The 27020-nt window shown below is 33.5% G+C and overlaps 2 protein-coding genes across 3 annotated transcripts in view; both read left to right on the top strand.

The window, feature by feature from the left end:
• Nucleotides 1-27020, top strand: part of LOC138329345 (zinc finger and BTB domain-containing protein 49-like) — a 265156-nt gene that overhangs the window by 135816 nt on the left and 102320 nt on the right. The gene's annotated exons all lie outside the window — the stretch shown is intronic.
• The window catches only part of LOC138329343 (protein cycle-like), a 71210-nt gene that overhangs the window by 25025 nt on the left and 19165 nt on the right, over nucleotides 1-27020 (top strand). For both annotated transcript variants that reach the window (XM_069276261.1, XM_069276262.1), the window contains exons 2-8: nucleotides 2955-3170; nucleotides 18433-18577; nucleotides 19793-19864; nucleotides 21468-21497; nucleotides 22565-22722; nucleotides 25743-25822; nucleotides 26231-26323. In XM_069276261.1, coding sequence (XP_069132362.1) covers nucleotides 18507-18577; nucleotides 19793-19864; nucleotides 21468-21497; nucleotides 22565-22722; nucleotides 25743-25822; nucleotides 26231-26323 — 504 coding nt within the window. In that variant the 5' untranslated portion in view covers nucleotides 2955-3170; nucleotides 18433-18506. The remainder of the gene's footprint in view (nucleotides 1-2954; nucleotides 3171-18432; nucleotides 18578-19792; nucleotides 19865-21467; nucleotides 21498-22564; nucleotides 22723-25742; nucleotides 25823-26230; nucleotides 26324-27020) is intronic.

Below are 27020 nucleotides of genomic sequence, written 5' to 3'. Positions count from 1 at the left end.
ACACAATTAGTTGTTTATTCAATTGGTACTTGGATTGGTCTGCAGGTGTTATTAAGTATATACGGTAATCTGTTGTCTGATTGCAACATTTATCTTTAAGTCGGCAAAATACACATGACTCAGCAAAAGTATATTTATTAAAATTTTCATTTTTCATCAAATGCTTATCGTATTCGACCCAATAAGCGCCCAGAGCGTTTAAAAAATTAAAAAAAAAAAAAAGAAAATTTATTAATAAAATGAAATTATTGCAAACCAACGGTTAAAAACTTTTGATAGTTTTGATTTAATTTATTCCCAGGCAGTTGAAATGAGGCCTCAAAAAGGGGAGGGCGCTTATAGGGACATGGGCACTTATTGGATTGAATACAGTATTTTAACTTTTTGGTGGGAAAGTTGATAAAGTGTATAAGATAATAATTTGAAGATGTTACGATAAGGTGAGAAATAATTGACAAGTATGGCATTGAATCTGTGTATCCTCCTGTGGTGACAGTGTATTGTTAAATCTTTGTCCGTTTTGGATAGTGACACATGCCTGGTCAACATAATACATGTACTTCCTCGTAGTCATGACAATGTGTTTATTGGCATGTCGTTTTCTCAGTGGCAAAATCTACCTGAGCCATTGGAATGGTGAATTTATTCATTCGTTGTAATTGATGAGCAGATGTTAAGCAGATGTTGTGACCAACTCATTATTAATCACGTAACAGCTAGTTTGCGTAGTTTCAGGTTCACTTCTGGGTTATGTGGCGTGTCAATACAAAAGTAACAAGCAAACACTACTTAACAGGTTTCCAAAATGAACAATTCACAGAGACAAACGAGGCTTTAATTGTATTAAACTTATTCTTCACATATACTACTGTATGTAACACAAGTAATTGTGTAGCTCAACCTCAATTATAAACTGTTTATAGACAGACGAGGGTAATTATTTCTGAAGCAGAACTGTATAAAAGATCCACAGACTATAGGGTAGCCAACAGAGTTCACCATGGACAAATACAGAGAATAGATACAGTATAGACTAAGGAAAGGACTATAAATGTTTTGTACGCTTTTTGTCTCCTCCCCCGCCCCCCTCCCCCTCTATCTGTCAAAATTGCAAACCTCTTATTCAGCAATTTAGTAATAAAATTTGAATTTTGAACGCCAGTACAATCTTCATATACTAGGTATATTGATTGTGTATCATGGCAATTGCAGTTGTTATGGTAACCATCCTATTCATGCATGAATTATGAAAATGTGGAAATTTGTCAATTTGGCCAGCTTTCATCTTCCAATCATAGAGCGTGCATCCTATGAATCTGTAAGAGGCCTTGAATTTTCAAACTTTTCTGGTATTTTGCCTAAGGCATGCTGGAAGGAAGAACTTCAAAGCTGTTGTTAAAAATTACCTCATCTGTCATTAAATTAAAATGAATCAAGTGTTCTTTATTTCTAAAAGATATTTGACTTGATACCATTTGACTTGATACCCAACTCGGTAAGTCCTGAGGATTCTATTTAATGACTTATACACTCTATAAATCCAATTGACGTCATCAAACTTCAAAGATGATTCTTTGAGAAGTAATTGTGACATAAACTAATTTAAAATACAGTGTGTACCTTTGATGTTATACAATCATGTCATGCTTAAGTTAGAATTCAGTTTATCGATCAAAATGCCTAATTGAAGTATCAGTTTAATCTCTATATAGCCAGTCAATGTAGCATGTTAAAATATTTCCAGTTTCAACTGACAAACGAGGAGATAAAATTATATATATATTAAGTTTTAAATATTCATGATCTTGTTTTCAGGTTTTGTATATAATTCAAGCATTTAAGCATTGAACATATTTCGGGTGGCATTCATAGCCAATGTGAATGCCAAGTTGACAGAGGCAACTTCCATGAAGCATGCTAGCGCTTCATGTTGAATTTGCCTCTGTCTAGTTGGCATTCATATTGGCTATGAATGCAAACTGAAAGACGTTTAATGCTTATATTTACATTTGATAACAACTTGATGAAATCCCAAGGGATTTTGTGTCTTTAACGGAAAAAAAATTCATTATCGTCAAAGACAGAACAGCCATTTGAACAGCCATCTTTTGTAATCACTTGCACAACAATTGTGACATCACAGTGATAATGACATCGTAATTAGTAGATGGCAGTTCAAGGACTGATGAATGCCAACTGCACTTAGTATTATAAGGTTACATAGTGGGACTGCAATGAAAATGTAAATATTTCTCAATATTTTGCAGTATTGTGAAAATGAAAGGCTGTACGATATACCCTTTCAAGATCAGTCTCGGCCGCAAAATCGCACTGTTATTTGTTTATCTGTGGGTAGATATATAACCCTGGTCAATACTGGCCACAATAACCATATCTCTTACCTAGAGAGAACTTCTCTTAAGCTTGATCAGTTGAGCATCAGACTAGTATGACCCAGAGGTTAAGAGTTTGGTCCCTGGCAGAGGCAGTGATTATATATCCATGTAAAAATCCTGTTCTCAGTTACATTAGCACCCATGTATATTTTTATTCACTGTTTTCTATGCATATTATATAATTGTTCATTGACTTCTTATTATAATTATAAAATGTGTTAGGATTTTGATGAATATTTCACCAAACAAAACCACTCACCTTGAAAAAAAATATTAATATCAAATTAATGACAAAATTGAGAAGACTTCATTTACTATAACTTCCTGTAATATCCATTAATTACTGCTCATGTTTCTTAGAATTACTTTGATAGGCCCATTTCTGAGCATTATAAAAATGGTTCAAATGTCAATGTCTCATATTTTCTAGAACATGAATTAAATTATATTAAGAATGACGTTTTCAGATTAGTAAAAGAAATAGTGAACAAATTCAATTTCTGAGAAAGATAAAAATATAGGATACACATAGATCAACGTTAATTTTGTCTGTTTCAGATCTGAAGAGCTATATAACTGATCACCATTCCATTTCCATCCCGTAAACTAAAAAGAAGACAAGATGACTTTCACGAAATACCTCCCATTTTTCCAGAAGTTGTGAAGACAATGCATCCATATAAACTTAGCATGTGTACAGTATTGGCTTGGTGAAACAATTTTACAGAACTACTGCAACATCTTGTAAGCTGAAGGAATAATGTCAAGAATGGGGTAATTAATTTCTTTAAGTTAAATCATCTGTGTTATTATAAATTAATCTGCTTTTAGAAAAAAATCTGTTGTCTTGTAGAACTCTTTTGTCAATCTGAGAGTTTTCTGTATAATCCTGTTGACAGCCATTTTTTCATCTTTATTTCTTCAACTGCATTTAATCATATAACTCACTGTCTTTTTATAAAAATATCATTTTCTATGATGCAAACAAGTCATATTATGTGAGGCCTTTTGGAAATATTACCGATAGAAGGAAACCCAGACAAAACTAAGACGTGCATGATTGTCTTGAGCCGGATCATGATATAAACATTCAGTATATTACATCCAGGACATTAACTGGATATCATTTTTGTTGACAAATAATAACTTGCTTTCATTGAAATGGATTGACAACAGCAATGCTTTGTAATTATATCATTTCAGTTTGATTAGATTTTGTCACGAATGGTCAAAGTTATCTGATCACATTTTATCACAAATGGTCAAGATCATTTGATCATATTGTATGACAAATAATGAAGGTCATTTGATCATATTGTATGACATATGGTCAAGGTCATCTGATCATATTTTGTTGCAAGTAGAGTTATGCTCAATAAACCAAGCCTAGCTAAAGCAAAGGTCATATGGAACTGCAAGAAAGAAAAGGCCTAATCCAGTATCTCCTACACTTAGTTGTAACATTGATTGAATTAGATCTTTTACAAATGCTTTACAAAACATACTGAAATGTACATTGTAGGAATACAGGAATGCTGAAATGTCTTAACATTAAATTCTCCCACATGAGCTGTGCAGAAGGAAGATGCCAGCGTTTATTGCTTTCCTCATAGATATTGATCTTCTGAACACAATTTTTCTTTTTTTCATGACTTGATTACAAAGCTTTCAAAATCTACTTAGCAAGATATTAAGTTACTGATGGAAATATGTATTTGTCCAAGAGGTATTAGGAGTTATTTCTGCATGGAAACCGTGCAAAAATATAGCTTCTGTCCATATATTTATGATATATATTTTATCCAATAGCATATAGATATATATAGCTTCTGTCCATACATTTATGATGTATATTGTATCCATTGGTACATAGATATATAGCTTCTGTTCATACATTTATGATATCTATTGTATCCAGTGGTACATAGATAGAGAGCTTATGTTCATACATTAATGATGTATATTGTATCCATTGGTACATAGATATATAGCTTCTGTCCATACATTTATGATATCTATTGTATCCAGTAGTACATAGATATATAGCTTTTGTCCATACATTTATGATATCTATTGTATCCAATAGTACATAGATATATAGCTTATGTCCATACATTTATGATATCTATTGTATCCAGTAGTACATAGATAGATAGCTTCTGTCCATACATTTATGATATCTATTGTATCCAATAGTACATAGATATATAGCTTTTGTCCATATAAGGATTGGATTTCGTTTTTATGTTAACCATGCTTGTATGGAGCAATTCCTCTAAGAATTTATTCTATTCTATTTATTGAATATATTCTTAGAGGAATTGCTCCATACAAGCATGGTTCACATAAAAACGAAATCCAACCCCTATATTTACACTCACACGACTTTTTATTTATATTTTATGCAATAAAATCGTCATTTGAAAGTGACGTAATTATTCAATAAAAGTCGGTCAAAAGTGGGAGGAGCTTACTCAATTGAACAGCGAATGATGACGCTTCACGTAAGGTAGAATTATTCATCCGCGACGACAAAAAAGTTCAATATTTTAGTGTAAAATAAACATGACAAACAAAGTAAATTTCAGAGATAATTTTATTTAATCAGATCAGAACTTTAAATATATATTCAATTTTGCTAAAAGTTAATATATAGCGTAATAACATAAAGAATTTGTACACAGCCACATTTGTGAACTCGGTGACCGTTATTGTGCAGCGAGGCGAAGCTGACGCACGCTTACACACTTAAGTTTGCCCAAGTTGTCAAAATACCGATTTTCAAGTAGCTCAATGTGTTTGAGATGTCGTCTGACTTGACGATATTACATCCTTGGGAGCCATGTGATTATATAATCTACGCTTAGATCCATATCGCCATCGATAGATGAAACAAATTCACTTGTGTTCGATGGATACAATGTATTTGTGGTGACGCGGAACTGTAAACATGTGGAATATTAGCGGTGCATGTTTTATAATACACATGATTAAATACTCAAAGAAAAAAGATAAGAGGATATGTTTATAACTGACCTCTATCAGAGGGTCTCACACCCGTCCACCCCAAAGGCTCGATCGTAGGACGAAATTTGACACCCATCATTTTTAACAAAAATGAAAGCACGTCGCCCGGTTGGGATATTTTTCCGTTTCTTTATACAATTGTTAATTTAAAAATTGTTTGAATCATATATAAATATAAAACATGTATATATTGTTTACATTTTTACAAAATTCTATGAAAAACAACAATATACACGTAATGTTGCGACAAAATGTAAACAAATTCACGTGTTTCTTTTAAAAAAAGTAGTCCTTTTACGAGGCACAGAACATTTCCTTACGCAAGTTCAAAGTTCAATGTTACCATGCAGTTATGGTAAACAAAATCGGCTAGTATAAGCGTATAGTGACCAAGCCTAGCAAGTGTAAATATACATTTATGATATCTATTGTATCCAGTGGTACATAGATAGAGAGCTTATGTCCATACATTAATGATATCTATTGTATCCAATAGTACATAGATATATAGCTTTTGTCCATACATTTATGATATCTATTGTATCCAATAGTACATAGATATATAGCTTATGTCCATACATTTATGATATCTATTGTATCCAGTAGTACATAGATATATAGCTTCTGTCCATACATTTATGATATCTATTGTATCCAATAGTACATAGATATATAGCTTTTGTCCATATAAGGATTGGATTTCGTTTTTATGTTAACCATGCTTGTATGGAGCAATTCCTCTAAGAATTTATTCTATTCTATTTATTGAATATATTCTTAGAGGAATTGCTCCATACAAGCATGGTTCACATAAAAACGAAATCCAACCCCTATATTTACACTCACACGACTTTTTATTTATATTTTATGCAATAAAATCGTCATTTGAAAGTGACGTAATTATTCAATAAAAGTCGGTCAAAAGTGGGAGGAGCTTACTCAATTGAACAGCGAATGATGACGCTTCACGTAAGGTAGAATTATTCATCCGCGACGACAAAAAAGTTCAATATTTTAGTGTAAAATAAACATGACAAACAAAGTAAATTTCAGAGATAATTTTATTTAATCAGATCAGAACTTTAAATATATATTTAATTTTGCTAAAAGTTAATATATAGCGTAATAACATAAAGAATTTGTACACAGCCACATTTGTGAACTCGGTGACCGTTATTGTGCAGCGAGGCGAAGCTGACGCACGCTTACACACTTAAGTTTGCCCAAGTTGTCAAAATACCGATTTTCAAGTAGCTCAATGTGTTTGAGATGTCGTCTGACTTGACGATATTACATCCTTGGGAGCCATGTGATTATATAATCTACGCTTAGATCCATATCGCCATCGATAGATGAAACAAATTCACTTGTGTTCGATGGATACAATGTATTTGTGGTGACGCGGAACTGTAAACATGTGGAATATTAGCGGTGCATGTTTTATAATACACATGATTAAATACTCAAAGAAAAAAGATAAGAGGATATGTTTATAACTGACCTCTATCAGAGGGTCTCACACCCGTCCACCCCAAAGGCTCGATCGTAGGACGAAATTTGACACCCATCATTTTTAACAAAAATGAAAGCACGTCGCCCGGTTGGGATATTTTTCCGTTTCTTTATACAATTGTTAATTTAAAAATTGTTTGAATCATATATAAATATAAAACATGTATATATTGTTTACATTTTTACAAAATTCTATGAAAAACAACAATATACACGTAATGTTGCGACAAAATGTAAACAAATTCACGTGTTTCTTTTAAAAAAAGTAGTCCTTTTACGAGGCACAGAACATTTCCTTACGCAAGTTCAAAGTTCAATGTTACCATGCAGTTATGGTAAACAAAATCGGCTAGTATAAGCGTATAGTGACCAAGCCTAGCAAGTGTAAATATACATTTATGATATCTATTGTATCCAGTGGTACATAGATAGAGAGCTTATGTCCATACATTAATGATATCTATTGTATCCAATAGTACATAGATATATAGCTTTTGTCCATACATTTATGATATCTATTGAATCCAGTAGTACAGATATATAGCTTATGTCCATACATTTATGATATCTATTGTATCCAGTGGTACATAGATATATAGCTTCTGTCCATACATTTATGATATCTATTGTATCCAATAGTACATAGATATATAGCTTCTGTCCATACATTTATGATATATATTGTATCCAGTGGTACATAGATATATATAGCTTATGTTCATACATTTATGATATCTATTGTATCCAATAGTACATAGATAGATAGCTTCTGTCCATACATTTATGATATCTATTGTATCCAGTAGTACATAGATATATAGATATATAGCTTATGTTCATACATTTATGATATCTATTGTATCCAATAGTACATAGATAGATAGCTTCTGTCCATACATTTATGATATCTATTGTATCCAGTAGTACATAGATATATAGCTTTTGTCCATACATTTATAGATATATAGCTTATCTTCTGGCCATACATTTATGATATCCATTGTATCCAGTAGTACATAGATATATAGCTTATGTCCATACATTTATGATGTCTGAAACTGAATACTTGTCAAGGTCTTTAGAATGATGGCATGGAAGTCTACAAGTTAGTTTGTTTTGAACGACTTCATTCAAGGTTACATGGACCAAATAGGCTTAAATATCCTTTTATGGCTTTTAGTCATTAACAAAAAGCCAAGAAACACAATAAGTGTTTAGCATACTGGGGTAAAAAAATGTCTCTATTATGGTCTGTCATATCAAAAATATTTATAATTATTTTCAATAAGTAATAGGCCAAGATCTAGCTGTGATATGATATTAGGCTACTCATTTTTGAAATTAAATGAAAATTTATTAAAGGTTACAGGGGTCAAATATGTTGAATTTCATTACCACTTCCAAATGTAACCAACAATATTATACTGTGAAAGGCTTTGTTTCATTTGCATCAATTCTCGTATCAAATTGTTGCAATTCTGTTGGCACTTTTTGTGGAGATCTAAAAGACTGCACATATAATCTTCAGTACTAGCAGTTGATTAGAAACCAACAATCATGCTATGACAACTTAGAATAATGTGCTTAATATCGACAACTTGAATAATGGGCTTAATATTATTGTCTGTTTGTGTTGTTAGTTAGTCAGTATATAATACCGTATATTGTATGTTTGGGTGTATTAAAGCCTTGGATGGGGCGCCATGGTCAAGTGGTCAAGATGTCCCAACATTTTACCACATTTTACCACAAGCCCTCAACCTTCGGGTTGCATGCTTGAATCTCATGAGGAGCAGTTGTCTGTGGTTTTGTTCTGGGCACTCCGGTTTTCTTCCACCAACAAACCTGGCACGTCCTTAAATAGCACTAGCTGTCAATAGGATGCTAAACTAATTAAATATGATAAAACCTTAAGCCAAGATTAAGCCTTGGATTATATAATTAGATAATGGTTCAGATAAATTTACTTTCCTTGCAACGAATATATGTTTTTTAAGAATTTTTTTATATGTCCTTAAATATCCAAAGTCGTAAGTAAAAAATAAGGCAAGCAAACCAAATAGTTTTGTTTTGAGATTAACATCTAACTTTAAATTTCCACTTTGATTAAATTTCTCACAGAAAATAAAGTACGTTAGAATCTGTATGTGTGTGGGAGGTAAGCTTTAGGGTGGTGTAGTTTGATCAACCTAAGCTTGTTCAAATAAGTGATCTTAATTAACTTCAGAGTTACTTCAGTCTTACATGTTGAAATCTGTATGGTAAGCAATTTCCTTAGATATCCAAGGGGGCTGTAAGGTCACGATTCAGCCTGCTGGGAGCAGGATAATTGTCCTATAGTCATTCTTGGTCGATACAAAAAGAATTTCATTAATGATGTGTAAAAAACGTAGGAAATAATGTGGGAGTAAAGCATTCTGGGAATTAATTGAAACTAATTTGAATCGCAAGTTTTTTCCCTAATGGGCATTGAAAAAAAAAAAACAGCTGTAGAAAATGAAAAAAAAAAGAAAAATATCTATTAAGTTAATTATGAACTATGGAATGAATGAATTAGTTATTGGCTTTTAAATCAAAAATTAAATTTCCATGTAGCATTAAAATCTTGTACAGAAAGGCCTTGGTTTCAGTTAGTACTAGCACTGGTAAATATATCCTTATAGTGAATAACAAATACAAGTTTAATATTCACTGGCTCAATTCACACATATAACTGTACCTGGAAGAACTAAGGTCACCAGTTTTGGACAATCTGACATGTAGGATATTTTAAAAAAATGCATATGTCATATATTTTATTAGTTTAACGTCTTATTAACAGCCAGGGTCATGTAAGGACATGCCAGGTTTGTTGGTGGAGGAAAGCCGGAGTACCCAGAGAAAAACCACTAACCATCGGTCAGTACCTGGCAACTGCCCCACTTGGGATTCGAATCCACATCCCAAAGGTTGATGGCTTCTGGTAATATGTTGGGACATCTTAACCACTCGGCCACCGCTGCCCCCTGATGTCATAGCCTAGTCAAAAGTGGATTGAAACAAATATGAGATTCATGAACTTTCCTTTTACTATTTTTTCTTAACCATTTTCATAAGCAAATATTTCTATGCCAAACTAAACCAGTAATTAATTTATTAATCCATTTATTAACTTGCCTCTCCAAAAAAGGGGGGCTCGTAATCATCCTAGCGTTAATGTAGAATATAGTGAAGATTTCAGCGCAAGTTGTGTAATACTGTTACCTGTAACAATTAACATTGATTTCTACATTAGTATTGGAGTAGTTGTTTCATTTGGCGTGGAAGTCATTTTGATGAAAAAAATACTTGACTTTGAGAATTTTAAAAGCAATTGGGCCAATTATTATACCAGGTTAAAGTTGTTTTGGTGAAATTTAGGAAATGCTGTTTTCTGTTACAACTGACATTGATTTCAGCATTAATATAGGCTAGTGTTATAAGTGTTGTATTGTGTATTGAGCAGTCATTTTAAGGGGGAAATGCAGGAAATTGAGCAAGAGGCCCAATTGGCTGAATGTGCTATGTTAATGTTTCGATGCAAGTTGTGGAATGTTGTTTTCCATAAAAACTGACATTGATTTCTGCCTTGATTTGATATGTTGTTTTTGGTATGGACAATTTTAAGGATAACCAAGGGATCAAAGTGTACTTAAAGTTATATTTCTTGTAATTTTCACCATCACAAACTCTCAAAAAACATACAATGTGTGAATATGGATGCTAATATATGATGGTTCCATGAAAGCACCAAAATACTAATGACATAGCGGTAAATGTCGCATGAAATATCACACATTTTGAAAGAACCGCCACAGTCAGCCCATATTTTTAAACTTTCTGGTTATATCAGAAAACTGAGTTGCATCACATGACGACATTGGCGATACCTGTATAGATCGTAACCTCTCAAGCCATATCATGTGATCAATATCCACAACACCTGCACAGATCGGAATAGATGGAAACAGTTTGGATACTTTGGAGTTATTTTAAACGTGTATACGTTAAAATCAATATTTTAATTTAATTGTTTAATAACCTTGCGAATATGAACTTTACAAAAGTCTGTAAATATCGAAAGTTTAAAACTTAGAGAGGCGGAGAAAATATGTAGAACACTTTATCTATGCTAAAAATACAGTCACAGACTATACAACTTGAATATCTCCCATATTCCAACTGATATAGATTGATCCTTTGATATAGGATTAAATACATATACATGGTTAGGATATAAACAATCACTTTTAAAGAGCAAAAAACAGGATTTTGAAACATTATTGGTAGATTGACTGAACATTGGATTTAGCTGGTGAGTATGTACAAGCAATAACTAACTAACTAAATCACCGCAACTGTTATTAATTTTAGGCATTAAGCTATATGAAACCAAATGAACACCTTTCAGTTTCTTGGCAGACAGGATCTGTTAGAACCCAAAATTTACAAAATCAGGTTGAGAATTAACTTTATGGAGTGGATACCTAGAAATAGTACCCGATGGGGTTAATTATCCTGAGATGAAAAGTGCTGAACTCATGTCATCTCCTCACAGAACTTAAAAAACTTAAAGCAGAAATTTTGATGTAGGTTGGTTTCAACAGATTGATGCCTAATCTGAACCTGTGGCTGCAGAAACAATAATCATGCTGTTTTCACTCAAATGTCTGTATTTTAAAATTACATCTGCTGCCAGTTTATGAATTCCTGTTGTTGTCCTGATGTAATGTAGGGAATTTCTCATTAATTCTCAAACTTTGTATGAATGAGCAATGTTTATATCCATGTTTATTCACTTTCTGGCATAATTAATCAACACACTTTAATATGTTCTATTTACCCCGTATTCATTTAGCCATGAAGTTTTGACACTTTCATCTTTCAAATAATGTGGTTTTGCACTACATTTGACAATGGATGTAAATACATCTGATATATACCACATTACGACAGGAACAGATTGCCTGTTTATATATGATTCATCACCAAGTAAAATGGATTAGGCATGGGGCCTAATGTTTTATTACTTTATCATGTGCTATATATGCAAAATTCTGATGTCATTAAAACATAATTGATTGATATAGAATCTATATAAATTCATTAAAAAGAAAGAATATCTATATTTGGCACCTGTTTAAACAAAATGAATATCCTCCTTGACTTTCATTATATTCTTTATGAATTTACATGTCAATATGTAAAAACGGTGTGTTTGATATCTAACACTGATTTTCACTACGATCTATATCAATTTAAAATATTACCATATTTTTATTTGAAAAAGAAGACCTTGATGACCATAGTCTATACATATTGTAAATTTCAAACTGCATTAATTAGATTAAATGTTCATAACACATTCTGTATTCATATCATGTAAGAACAGTTTTAATTACCAATCAATATCCATCACACATTCTCTATGAATTAAGTGAAGAAAAATAAATACTATATTAATCATGTTATCATTGAAACAATAACAGGTTAGCTTAACTAATTGATTTGTATTACAACATTGATCTGCATTCATTTCTAGAGATTTCAATATTAATGTTTCAAGTGAAAACAGGATGTGTCTTACCTGACTGATTGACATTGCAATCAGTTTCAAATGAAAAATAAAGCTGTATTAAGCACATGTAGAAAATTAATGGCTAATAGAAATAATTTGATTCATGATTTGAAAATAAAATTTAAAAAAAAGTCTAGCAATCTAAATTATTTACCGTTGAATTATCTCAAAAATTATTTATTACAATTACAATCTGTTTATAAATTGAAACCATATATTCATTTAAATGTAGGTTTCGCTCAATGAAATTTAAAGACTACGAAATTGAAATTTATTCAATACATAGATATAAACTTCAGGTCATTTTCGATGCATATAGGGAACAATATTGGTGGTCAGTTGCCTAGCTTGACCAGGAAAATACTCCTCTAAAAATAGAGCGAAGTCAAGCTTTACATGGGACATATTATTTTCCAAAACGATGCTGTATCGACAAACAGAAGGTCAGATAAAAGGTGTCAGTCTTGTCACGGCATGTTTAGTAAAAAACAACAACAAATTGAAGTGCGGTGGATTATTTATACAATCATATAATCTAAAACACTTGATGTTACTTACATACGCTCGTTAGCTTAGTACATCAAACATATGTGTATTTAGTCTGCCTCTGTATGTTCACTGGCATGTGTTGAAATTTAACTCACCACATCTAACAAGAGTCCCGACAGGATCTGGTCAAGGTCCGCTTTAGATATGGCTTCTGTTTCTTCTATTGCTACATTCCATCTCTGAATTTCATTCCCTAGAGATATCCAAGGGTGCCACCAAATCCGTTCTAATTTCCTCCTCTTTGTTGCTGATTCATATACTTTTTTCCCCCATACGCTTTCGCTCAGCCATTTGTTTACTTTTAGTGGGTAACAATGTGCATGCACGAACTTTGACAACACAATCCATCGCAGCTTCATTTGCAGGATGACCTATTGTCATCAAACACCGTCAGTCATGGAGTGCCGTCCATAATTTCTTCATTCAAACGACTTCTTCTCAATAACTGAAAGGCCCAGGGTACTGATATTTGGCCTGTAGCATGCTTGAATGAAGGGCTACCAAGTTTGTTTATATAAATGACCTTGATCTTCATTCAAGTTCACAGGGGTCAAATAGGCTAAAATCTTTCAACAACTTCTTCTCAAGAACCGAAGATGCTCATATTGGACCTGCAGCATGCTGAGATGAAGGGCTATCAAGTTTGTTCAAATGAATGACCTTGACCTTCATTCAAGGTCACGGGCTCAAATAGGCTTAAATCTTTAAACAACTTCTTGTGAATAACTAAGAGGCCTAGAGACCTTATATTGTGCCTGTTGTGACATGCTGTGCTGAAGGACTAATAAGTTTGTTCAAATGAATTACCTTGATCTTCATTTAAGGTCACAGGGGTCAAAAAGGCTAAAAACTTTAAACAACTTCTTCTTAAGAACTGAAAGGCCGAGGATACTCATATTGGGCTTGCAGCATGCTGTGATGAAGGGCTGCCAAGTTTGTTAAAAAAATGACTTTGACCTTCAAGGTCACAGGGGTCAAATAGGCTAAAAAAATTTAACGACTTTTTGTGAACAACTTAGAGGCCTAGAGACCTGATATTGGGCCTGTGACATGCTGGGACGAGGGACTACCATATTTGTTGTTTTTTTTTAAAATGACCTTGATCTTTATTCACAGGGGTCGAATAGGCTAAAATCTTAAGGCCCATGGGCCTCTTGTTTTTACCTTTTCTTCCGTTTATCGGATTTTACACAAAAATATTTATTTGGTTGGGCGAAACCTACCTTTAAAAAAGGTACATTTTCATTTACATGTTCTGTGTTAAAAGTGGTAAATTTTATTTATTTGTTGTGTATTAATGTGGCCAAGGACGTATATGAGAAGGATAAGCCACACTGGAAGTCCAAGGCAGGCGCTTTTGTGTTTGTGCACTGGCTGTGACGTTGGGCGACGACTAATTTTCCTTTGATATCCGCCGGCACAGCCTTAGATGTAGCTTGCGGGTGCGAGGGTTACCGTCTTACTTTCTGAAGCGGTGCTGTCATTTTATGAGCTGTCGATTTTTTTTAACAAAAATTTAAGACATATCCCCTAAATATTCCGTCTTTAAAGCAAGTAATAAACGTCGTGAAATTTCATAAACTTTACAATGGTGTTTCGTTTGACTCGATAAGACAAGTATTTGTTGAGAAAAACGGTTTTTATTCCCGGTTCATAGGCGTCTCGCGTGGTGTTTAGTAATGTAAAGAGACAGATACGAATCCTTCTCACTTATAAATCCTTGATGTGGTTTACCTCATTAATACATGTAGCATTGCATTAACAAACATTGGTGTATATAGGAAATTGTTACACTTAGGTCATGTAGAAACAGCCCAAGTAATATAGATTATCCTTGTGTTCTGCACTATAAAGATGTAGAATGTTACCGATGTTGACCTGATATGAGAACCTGATCTCCTCAAATCCATTCCCTACTTTAATCATTACTAGGAAATAGGATTGGGCAATTTTGCTTATTCTGTAAAAAATATTTCTTTGCAATATTTATATTCCCATTGTAATTGGAAAAGTTATCAACCAAAATGCTGATTTAACATTGAAACAGTCATTGTCATTATCGTGAATGTGGAGTGTTTAATTCCGTGACTTGCATGCATTAACTTTTCGTGGTATTGTTATTTTTGCGTTAAATACACTTTTAGACTTTTAACAACAAAGTTCATATGGGTACATGTTCAAAATATTTCGTGCTGGGAAATATCTGAGATCAATCGACCTTGCATAATTACATATATTTCCAGTTCGCGTAAAATTCCACATGTCCAGTAATTTTCATATCCAATACACTGTACTAGGTCTTGTCTTAAACATATTTCATCTTCCATTATTAAATAAATATTTAAGCAAGACTTAAACAGAATGATTCATCAGGAGATTTAAAAAATTATATCTACAAGGTCTTTCGATGTGGAGGAAAGTAAGAATTTTTACACGAAAAATCACCAACATTTGATCAGTATTTGGTAATAAACTGTTTCACTTGTGTTTTGAGTTCTTTCTATTTTATTTAGAGTCGCATACATGAGGAACATAATAACATTAGCACTGTAGTGCTATTCTTGCGACAAACATATGTAAAAATATCACAGTACAAACAGGTAATATATATAGACAGACAACAATTTAACTATAACAAGCATGTAATAGATACATGATATTTAGTTGGAAACGGCTATCACAGTTTAGCAGAAATAAAAAAAATTCATTTAAAGGTAATAACTTAATAATTTCACTTGTATGTCACACAAATGGTACACTGGATAGGTTAAGACACTGAAGTGTAATGTACATAAATGCTAATATAGCAAAGTGTAAAAATTTACAGGATATACACTAACATAGTGTGAATTAAGAAATAGATATTGAAGTCATAGGTAGAAAACAATAAGCTAAAATAAGGTTTATAAAAGTAATGATCTTTGAAAAGGTTTGAAATATCACAGGTTGTATGGTATAATTTCAAGCAAGTAGATTCCAAAGGGGAACAACTCATCCTATATGGTGTGCACAGATTGTACAGGAGCAGATCTGTGTATCCCAGGTGTGAAGCAGTCTGCGAAACGAATTGTAGTTTTCAGCTAGCCGACATTCATTTGGCAGACTGTTCCACACCTGAGAAGCAGCAAAACGAAAAGGTTCTATTACCATAAGTGGAGGTGTTTATAACCTTTGGAATCTTTACCAGGTTGTCCTGTCTAAGATTATAAAAAACTTCTTTCTTCTCAACAAGACTTTGTAAAATATGAGGAGAAATATCATTTAAAAGTACACCTTTACCACTAGCTCACCGTAGCAGTTGAACTTGTGAAAAAAAATTACATCATCTTATGATGTTATACATATATAAGGTCAAGTTACATATATTGATAATGTTTAGATGATGTAATATTTTGTCAAATCAACAAGCACACATTCTGCACTTAATGTATCAGTTTCTAATCTCTCGTATACTTCACAGGGTGGTGCTACAGTTGCTAGGAAAATACCAACCCATTTCACATAGTATAGGAAAAAGCTTGTTACCATGGTATTGATGCTGCTAATTATGTAAGAAGAGCAAAATGTCTAATTTTCATTGCTTAACCAAAGTACATCTGATTTTAGTGTTGGAGCTTTGGCGGTGTTACTGTAATGTCGATCTGTACAAGTATTCTTCCCTTGGTTACATTCCACAATAAGAGGATTACTCCATTCAGATATAAGATCCCAGATTGCAACTGTAAGAGGATTTTTTTGTCATAACACATTCTAATTTTACATTATTCTATTTTGCTCCGTGCCTGTGGCATGAAGATTCCTGTAGATGAAACACTGTGTGACTGAATATGGCGTTTATGGGTGTGTGAATGTATATATGGTGTTTATGGGTGTGTGTCTGTATCAAGTTACAGATTAAACCAGCCTCCCATACTTCACCTGCTGGGGCAGAGATTGACATGATAAAACAATTGCATGACTTGGGTGACCAAAAAAAAAAATTGACAAAACTGAAGGATAAAACTCCCACATGTTTCGGAGAATATACATAATTGATCTATTGATAAGAGTGAGTTAGAAGGAATAGCATGCTTGAGTAATGAAAAGGAGAAGAGGGCATAATCGGCATAAATATAAACTTTATTCATTTTACATTGATTTTGAAACAAGTTATATAATTTTTAACTCATGCAGTGAGCTTATGTCATGGTTCAGCGCCTGTCGTCTGTCTGTCCGCCCATCAAGATTTCCTTTAATTCGCTACTATAGAGTTCTGCAAAAATTGTAACCAAATTTGGTCAGAAACATCTTTAGGGGAAGGGGAATAGAGCATGTATAAATTTTGGCTCTGACCCCCTGGGGGCAGGAGGGGCGGGGCCCAATAAGGGAAATAGAGGTAAATTCTTTAAATCACTACTATAGTCATAGAGTTCTACATGGATTGTAACCAAATTTGGCCAGAAACATCTCTTGGGGAAGGGGAAGAGTGGGCGGCAGGAAGTGTGGGGCCTGATAGGGGAAATAGAGGTAAATATTTAGATTTCTTTAGAAAAGAAACAATGAACCTGTATTCAGAACATAACTTGGCATTACAAACCAGGTGAGCAATACAGGCTCCCTGGGCCTCTTGTTACATATCACTTTTGGTGGTCTTGATGTAAGTGTGCAAGGGGTCTAAGAGTGGGAGAAACCCACATGATCGGTCCTTTTCACGCCCTGTGTGTGATCAAACCTGGCTGTCTAAGTGAAGGCGACATGCCACTGCATTACCAGGTCACCCATGTGAGGGGACATCTAGTATAACTCATGTCCATTCTGTTACATTGTCTAGACACCAAGCCAAATAGTCACCCAAAAGATTGATGTTTAGTTGTAGAATGTCTGACACTGTCTGCATAGTTACCAAAACCTAGCTAGAGATGGAGGGTAAGAGGTAGAATGTCAGACTGTCAGACAACGAATTAACTTCCAATAATAGTATACAAGATAAATCAGATCAAGCAATTGTGTGTGTTTGACATTCTTGACATTTTAACAAAGTCATTGGTTATTGAATCATTGGTATATATATATATATATATGTTGCTTTCTGATCTAAATGTTGACATTTCTACATATATGACCCTTGGGTATCAGCAGTTCTAACTTTGTATTGAATTGGTCCTGTATTAAGCAGTATAATGATTGTCTTTCTACTGCATATGTGAAAAACCACCTATTGCTATAAGTGTTTCACACATTTTATCATGCTTCTATTATGTGTAGTGCTCTTTTTAACTGAACAGTAAGGGGAAACACATTAACAGAAAACCTATTGTGGACAAGATATTTTTGCTTTTGCGATATTTATAATCTTGAATTATTTGTTTACAGTTTCTTTGAGTTGAGAGTCAGTGACTGGGTATCCAGATAAAGGTGATTGTTCATGGCGCTCAGTATATGATGCTATGATGGACTATACAGGAATGCAGCTACAGCGTCAGGGAAGTTCTGAAAAGTCCCGCAAGAGGACTGTCAGGTATGTATAGTGTACAGTAAAATCTGTCTTAGCAACCACCTCAGTGGTCAGATGGTCAATACCAACACAATTTGCCCTGTCTAAAAGACCACTTTGTTATTAAGACCATTTTTCTCCTTGGATGGTTTTTATAAACAGATTTGACTGTATATATATTGTTTTTTCAATATAAATAATGGAACTGTCTCGATGGTGCAAATTTTCGGGGACTTCCGGCGAAGAAAAGCCAAATGAGTTAGCTAAGTGATATAAGGAGTGTGGATTTCATTAGTTAAACATCCTATTAACAGCCAGGGTCATGTAAGGATGTGCCAGGTTTATTGGTGGAGGAAAGCCAGAGTACCTGGAGAAAAACCACCGACCAAGGAGTTGATACCTGGCAACTGTCCCACATGGAATTCAATTTCGCCACCCAGGAGTGGAGGGCCTGTGGCAATATGTCTAGACATCTTAACCACACAGCCACCGCGGCCCCCAGATATAATGATGGACATCATCTATATTGTTTTGTTTCTTATTTGCAACATAGAAACAGTAGCATTGCTTTTATTGAAAATGAAGGTAACTGTGATAAGGAACATAGTCGATGGTCAAACTCAAATAATATACTAAAGAAGCAATCTGAACTTGTTCTGCTCTTCTGCCAGGCTGTATGGGTTCTATACTGATATAAAAGCAGTTTAATAAGATACTTTAATTTCCCAAAGGTATAACACAGTAAATAAATTCCCGTTTATGTTGACAATAAGCTCAGATTATGTATCAACTAAACTGAAGCATTCTAGATTATTCTAACTCATAAATGAACAGCAAGAAAAACAAGATACATGGTAGTAATTTTCAAAAAAGAAATTTACAGTGAATTTAAATTGAATTACTATACCTAATGTAAACATACTTGCCACCATCAAATCTTAGTGCAAAAGTGATCTTGAACATGTTAACTTAATCGTGCTATCACCATGATGGATATAAAGATATATATACAAAATATATGTACATTAGTGCAATAGTAATTTATGCATCAATTTTGATGAAAAATGCATACCCTAATAATATTACCCATAAAATGTATATGTTTACAACTACAGTGCAGTATGTATAGCAAGCGATACATGATGGCTTGTGTGGTTAGATGAGGTCAAAATATGTATCCAATATATATAACATGTATGTCAATAGTAATTAATTGCATTTGATATTGATTTTATTCAGTAACATGGATGCTCTTGAAGACTTTGATGATGACGACAGTCTGCTTGAGACGGGATCAATGAAGATGTCAAAGTTTGTATTATTTCTAAAAACCCAGTTAATATAACTATCCTCAAAGACATAGTGGTAGAAAGAATATAATATTGTAATGACTTCTTTTGAGGTTTCAGTCGGGCTGAAGTCTCATTCGGCCCTGCATCAAAGAACTCAAGGTTTTAATTTAAAGTGATAATGTTTATATAGTCTCTGCATTGAAAATTGTTCATATATATGAAACAACCAGTTATAATTGAAGTTGGAATAGTTGGTATCACTGTGACATGCCACCAAGATTCACTGTGGTCAGCATGTGTGAAATGTTAAAACTTGCCTGATTTAGACATTCATGGTGCGACATCTTGTATACCGAACCCTGTCACGTATCAGTAGAGTAAAGCAACTTTTGTCTGGAACCATTCAAATCACTCTTAGTCCCCTTCCGGTGAAATCGGCGGGGACTATAGTGTTTGTTCCCGTTTTCCTATCTGTCTGATGATAACTTGAGAACTAATTGACAGATTTTGATCAAACTTCACACAATGGTAGCATATGAGAAAATACAGCTTGGGATTGAATTTGGGGTCAAAAGGTCAACTACAGTCATTGTTATACCCCTATAAAATAGTTTCTATATAAATTCTATCGACAAAAATGACATTAAATAAACTGTTTCGTCGAGCGATCCAAAGAACTGTTAAAATCGACTGTTAAACGTGCTTTTGGATCGGAGTGACGTCATAATGGGGTATAACAAAACAGTTTTTGACTGGGATTTTGGGCAACAGATGAACCCTTACACAAACAGTTGCCCTTGGCCTTTCGCCTCGGGCAACAGTTTGTCTTCGGATCCAACAAATGATCTGTTGCTCTTTACCCCAGTCAGTAACTGTATACTGTTACTAAAAATAGATTTAAAAAAAAATTTATTTTCCAAATGTTAACTTGAGAACACATTAACGGATTTTGATCAAATTTCACACAATGGTAGCATATAAGAGCTTGTGATTATATTTGGGGTCAAAAGGTCAACTACAAAGGTCACTGTTACTAAATATAGATTCTTAAACAAATGTTAGTTTCAGGGTGTTAACTTGAGAACACATCAACAGAACTTGTTCAAACTACATACAATGGTAATATAGGAGATAACATACCTTTGGATTGGATATGGGGTCAAAAGGTCAACTACGAAGGTCACTGTTACTAAATAGAGATTGTTTCAAAAATTGTAATTTCTGGACGGTAACTTGAAAAGACATCAACAGAATTTATTCAAACTTCATACAATGATAGCATAACTAAGCAATAATAACTGGCCATAGACTAGGAACTGTAATTGACGGTAGGGGACGTGTGTTGCTTGTTACTGTAAGCTTGTTATGTATGTCAACTTGTCTGAAAAAGTTTATCAAGTCTGCTGCATTTAAATTGTTTAACTTAATTGACACCAATATGGGTAAACCTGAAATGATCCTGATATGGTCCCAACTAAGTTTTGTCATTTTGATCAAAAATCCAAGATGGCGTCCAAATCACCTTTTGAACTTCTCAAAATCTACGATTGCGATTATTATATGATAAACAAATTTTCTATTTATCTCTAATTTCATTAATTTGTTATTTTGCTTTGTTCCAGGATGACCTTCGATTCCGTCTCAGGGGACAGGTGAGTAGGCATTGAGAAAATGATTCTTTCAAAATAAAACTGGATTTTTTTTACACATGTGTTTCGTTTTTAACACCAATGTGCATTTTCAGACAGATGATTCTCTGAAAAAGAATATACAGTATTGATATTAAACAAATATCACAAAAGGGAAGAAATCTTTTTTAAGTTCACGATACTTACCAATTTATTTCTCGAATCACCAAGATCATTGAGTAAAGGTCTAAATCACTAAATCCTCTTGAAAGCATGTGAAATAAGGTAACTTTCAATGTGTTTTCTTTGGTGAAGGTACTTTTTCGCTGCCTGAGTACTCAATGGTATCCAGGGGATCAGTTAAGCTTTGTATTGCATGTTGAACTTTGAAATAAATAATTTCACAAAAATATGTTATCTTAACCTTGTCTAGAAATCTGTTATGAGGACTCTCTAACGGTATACTGTAAAACACATTATAACAAATTTGTAGTGACCAAAATAATGACTTTGTTATAAGCATAGATAACCAGGAATTTGTTGTACCGTAATCAACCTAATAAGCGTCCTGGGTGTTAAAAAATTGAAAAAACGAAAAGGTGCTTGTAAGACAAAATCATTGCAAATCTAATAATCTATACAATTTAATGTAGTTATGGTCTTTATTTATGCCTGGACAAATGAAATTGAGGTCTTTAAAAAGGGAAGGGACGCTTTTAGGGACTTGGGCGCTTATTGGGTAGAACATGGTAAGTGTGTCCCTTATAAATGTGTTTTATGGAAATCTTTCATTTATACAGCAATTTTGTAAATTATTTCATAGTGCATGGTTATACAGTAAAGCATGGTTATAACAAAGCTCTGGGGAACAACAAAATCATTTTGTTATAAGCATACTTCGTTATACTGATATAACATACATCATATATGAACCTTGACGGGTAATGAAAAGTACTACATTATAACCATGAATTTGTTGTAAGTTTGTTATAAATGTGTTTTATGGAAATCTTTCAATTATAAAGCAATATTGTATATTATGTCACAGTTATAACATATTGTCAGATTCCATTGGCTTTCATTGGTTACAGACAAAACCACAGCGAGATAGAAAAGCGGAGACGGGACAAGATGAACACTTATATCATAGAGTTGTCTTCCCTTTTACCGATGTGTAGTTCCATGAGCCGCAAGTTAGACAAATTAACAGTGCTGCGTATGGCTGTACAACATCTCAAGTCATTACGAGGTGAATTGAAAAACATATATGTGGTAGTCATAAGTTCTTTTGATAACTCTTGATTTCATACCAACCTTTGTGTGATATAACTCTTGGAAGAAGAAAAAAATGTAAGAAAACTTGTAAACCTTTTTTATTGATGCTGTGAAACAGCAATCTTAGGTACGCTCGACGAGCCTGTGCACATCAAAACAATGAAATCACTCCGCGATGAAAATTAAAAGTTGTTTTGTTCATTTCACATATTACTTGATGGTATGGAAAATAAAACCCCAATATTCAAAACCACAGACATTGAATTTGTTCATTCATATACACCATGGATGGAGTGTTTTAAGTGTCCAGTTACAATATTTGTATCACTCCAAGATCAATGGTCTCCGAAAAATCATGAACAAAGCCTTCTTCGTTGTCTTCCTCCGTGACAGACTTTCGGTGGAATTTGAATTGTGTATGTTTATTTAAATTTATGTGATTCATGCTACTGATCGATTATTCTGATCAAATGTTAGGAAGTTAACTGCAAAAGAAAGTTCTTAAACGCTTATAAAGTTTTTTGTGTTGGTTGCATTGACAAACTATATCTGATGATATTATTGCGCAGTAAAAGTTAATAGTTTTGAGTACGGGTTTCCTCCCGTGTTCTGTCACTGGGAGTTGTGTCGTTTGTTTATCGACAAGTGCGTTATAGTGAAAGGAAAAAAGTGCTAAATTTATCAACATAAATTTACAAAATATAATGTAGGTCTATCTTTGTACGAGAAGCTTAAAGTGACAAATGAACTTATATTGCCGTTTAATGTACGGTAGCCTTATGAAGACTTGCTAAAGTCTGATACATTGCATGAAGTTTTCTTGATGTTAGTAGCTTTCTTATGATTTAAAGAAATTCGATTTTTATAAGTAACCAATAACGTACCTTTTATTTGACAAAAGTATATGGCCATGATTTATTATTAGTCAAAAGTCAGCAAAGCAAAAATCATGATAAAATGTTCTTCACGATAATATGTCGCCAACCACTTCAATGTTAGGCTTACGAAGACTTGCTAAAGTCCGATACATTACATGAAGTTTTCATGATGTTTACAGCTACCTTTCTTGTGAATTTAAAAGAAATCGGAGTGATATACGTAATGAAATAATGTACCTTTTATTTGGCAAAAGTATCTGGCCATGATTTATTAGTCAAAAGTCATGTTCGTTTTCTAAAAAGGAAACCAAAACATATCCGGAAATGGTTATATTGCTAATGTTATATTTTTCCGAAAATATGCTTAAATGTTAAGACAATATTAGATACGGATATGTTAACTATTATTTTTTGTCTTTGAAGAGACATAAATGAAATTGAAAATAATAGTAATTAATAAAGAATTATAAAAAATGATACTCAGGTTCTGAACCATTCATAAGATAAATACGATATACCGTAATTATATTTTGTTAAACTCCGAAATTCAACACTGTACACTTAGTATACTACAGAAATGTAAATTCAATATTTGAATGAAAAACCAATTTCTTTATTCCTTTGTTTGAGTCCTTCATTCACAGCATCTATGAGTGGCCTTGCCCCTTTATTTTCATGTGATACACATTTTCGCACGATTTTACAGTTTGTCTCCAGTTGTTATATATGATAAATACGATACGATAACTATGATAAACTTAATATACAGTTTGCTTCCTGTTCAGTAAAAATTGAACCAGAAATTCCAGTTATGCAGATTCCAACTGTACACGCAATACTGCAAGTCAGTGTCTTATACCGTTTGATAGATTTCGCCGTAATTTAGTGACACCAACCTTTCAAAAACATATACTAAGATATACCTGCGATGTTCTACTATAAATTAACAATAGTGACATTAGACATTTCTAAACGCATTTGTCTTGTGTAAACTTCAAGCTGCGTATCATTCAAACTCTTGCATCGGTCACGATATTCTAAGCATCTGATCGACTTTAGAAACTTCCAGAACAATACAATACCAATCAGCTTTATATAGTCAATAAAAGAAAGTGACGAAACCGATAACTTTTAGTACCAGCCACATATTTTATTTATTTCACATCATCCTAGGTCCTAGATGTATGTTGCACTATCACTTTTATAATTACTAAAGCCTGTGACCACAGACCGCATTGCTGCAGTTCTAATTAATATTTATAAAATAACACAGCCATGCTTAAGAGAATAAAAAACCCAGAAAGGTGTTCAAGCATAGCACAGGTAAGTCACCACATTCACAGAGACTGGACAGTGCTGAAGCGGACAACTATTTTGAACAGCGAAACAAGTCTATCGTATCAATATCAATATGATAATAAACACACTAAACAAAGTTCAAAGTAATTTCACATTTAAAGTTCTGATGAAGTAAAGAAAAGTATTTAGTACAATACACCAAGGGCTAAACCATCTCCTTGCAATAGTCCCAAGGATAATGAGCGAAAGTGCTATATACACCTCTTGTAGAGGATGATTTCATACTGGAAATTAATGTTAGGAAGTAGTTAGCGAGCACTTAATGTCTACCAGACATATTTCTAGTTTTAATTTCAAATTTTCCATACAAAAGCATCACAAAAATCCAGGAAAAAAATCTTAGTTAAGGAGCCTTCTTTAAAGTCTGTAATGCTTTCTTTCCGTTAGAGAATTTTAAGTTAAGTGATTCCTTAAATTTAAGAAATGTTCATGAAGCTGGCTCCAGGTACAGCAGAGGGTCACCAAATGTGGCTATATAGATACCTAGGGACATACTGTAAACCAACATTCTTTTGAGGCTGATTTATTTTCACAAACTTAATCAAGGTTAGTTTGTAAAAGTTTATCGGCATGAATTGATATCTTTTAACAATTATTTTGAAAGGCATTTCAATAACAATTTAAATCTGCAAAACTTTTATCTTTTTGAATGTTTTGGAAACAATAGAAATTGGGAAAATGAATGAAAAATGGTATAGAGTACACTTCTAGGTTCAATAGAAAACACTTTCAATGAAGTAATATCTGAATGTTTCAGGATCTGCCAGTGTCTGTTCAGAGAAAACATCACGACCGTCCTTTCTCTCTGAGGATGAAATGAAACATCTCATTTTAAAGGTATATATAGTTAGCTATCTGCTATTCTGTTTGTCAACCATTACTTGTAACGCTTTTCTCTGGAATTAACCTAAGTAATTCTGTTATTTTCCTTAATCACAAAAGTCCATTTGTAAATCCCGATAGTTTAAAAGTCAAACTCTTGATGTTAAGCAATAAGAAAAATAATATACAGTCAAATCTGTCTGTAAAGACTACCAAATGGACATGGGAAAAGTGGTCTCTATAGCTAAGTGGTTTTTATACACAGGTCAAAATGGCCATTTGGGACTGTAAAAAAGTGATCTTATTAAGCAGGTGGTCTTTTATACAGCAGCGATCATTGAAGGTAGGTTTGACTGTAATATTTATTTTAAAACTTGAATCTGTTTAAAATTTTTGTTAATCCTTGATGATTTGCATTTTTAGGCTGCGGAAGGGTTCTTATTGGTGGTCAGCTGTGATCGTGCTCGTATCCTGTATGTATCCGAGTCTGTTAAAAACATCCTCAGCTACTCAAGGGTAGGTTGATTAGCCTGATATCTCCTATCAACTCCAATTACTATTTAAATACGGTATGTCTTCATTATTTATTTAGTAGTTAAGATAAACACAACTCCCTGGGGAAAATAGATTTTTTAAAAGCTTGACAGTAAACCTGGAAAGATTCATCCCACTACCCTCTTTTATGTTTGCCCTTTTTACTTTACACTGTCATGACAAGTTCCTGCTCTCGCTTATATTAGTGCTCAGCATAAAGGAAGTGGGAGGACTGGTTTGTCCATTGTCAGCATAATGGGACCACGTGGGGTGTTTAGTGTTTGTGGTGAGGTAACACTATAGAAATGGCTAAAGTTGGACTATTTTATAGAGACGTGGGGTGTTTAGTGTTTGTGGTAACACTATAGAAATGGCTAAAGTTGGACTATTTTATAGAGACGTGGGGTGTTTAGTGTTTGTGGTAACACTATAGAAATGGCTAAAGTTGGACTATTTTATAGAGACGTGGGGTGTTTAGTGTTTGTGGTGAGGTAACACTATAGAAATGGCTAAAGTTGGACTATTTTATAGAGACGTGGGGTGTTTAGTGTTTGTGGTAACACTATAGAAATGGCTAAAGTTGGACTATTTTATAGAGACGTGGGGTGTTTAGTGTTTGTGGTGAGGTAACACTATAGAAATGGCTAAAGTTGGACTATTTTATAGAGACGTGGGGTGT

Source organism: Argopecten irradians, chromosome 8, assembly GCF_041381155.1.
Source record: "Argopecten irradians isolate NY chromosome 8, Ai_NY, whole genome shotgun sequence".
Taxonomy (NCBI): domain Eukaryota; kingdom Metazoa; phylum Mollusca; class Bivalvia; order Pectinida; family Pectinidae; genus Argopecten; species Argopecten irradians.
Note: the sequence above shows the minus strand (reverse complement) of the source record. Positions and strands in the feature narration are given on the sequence as shown.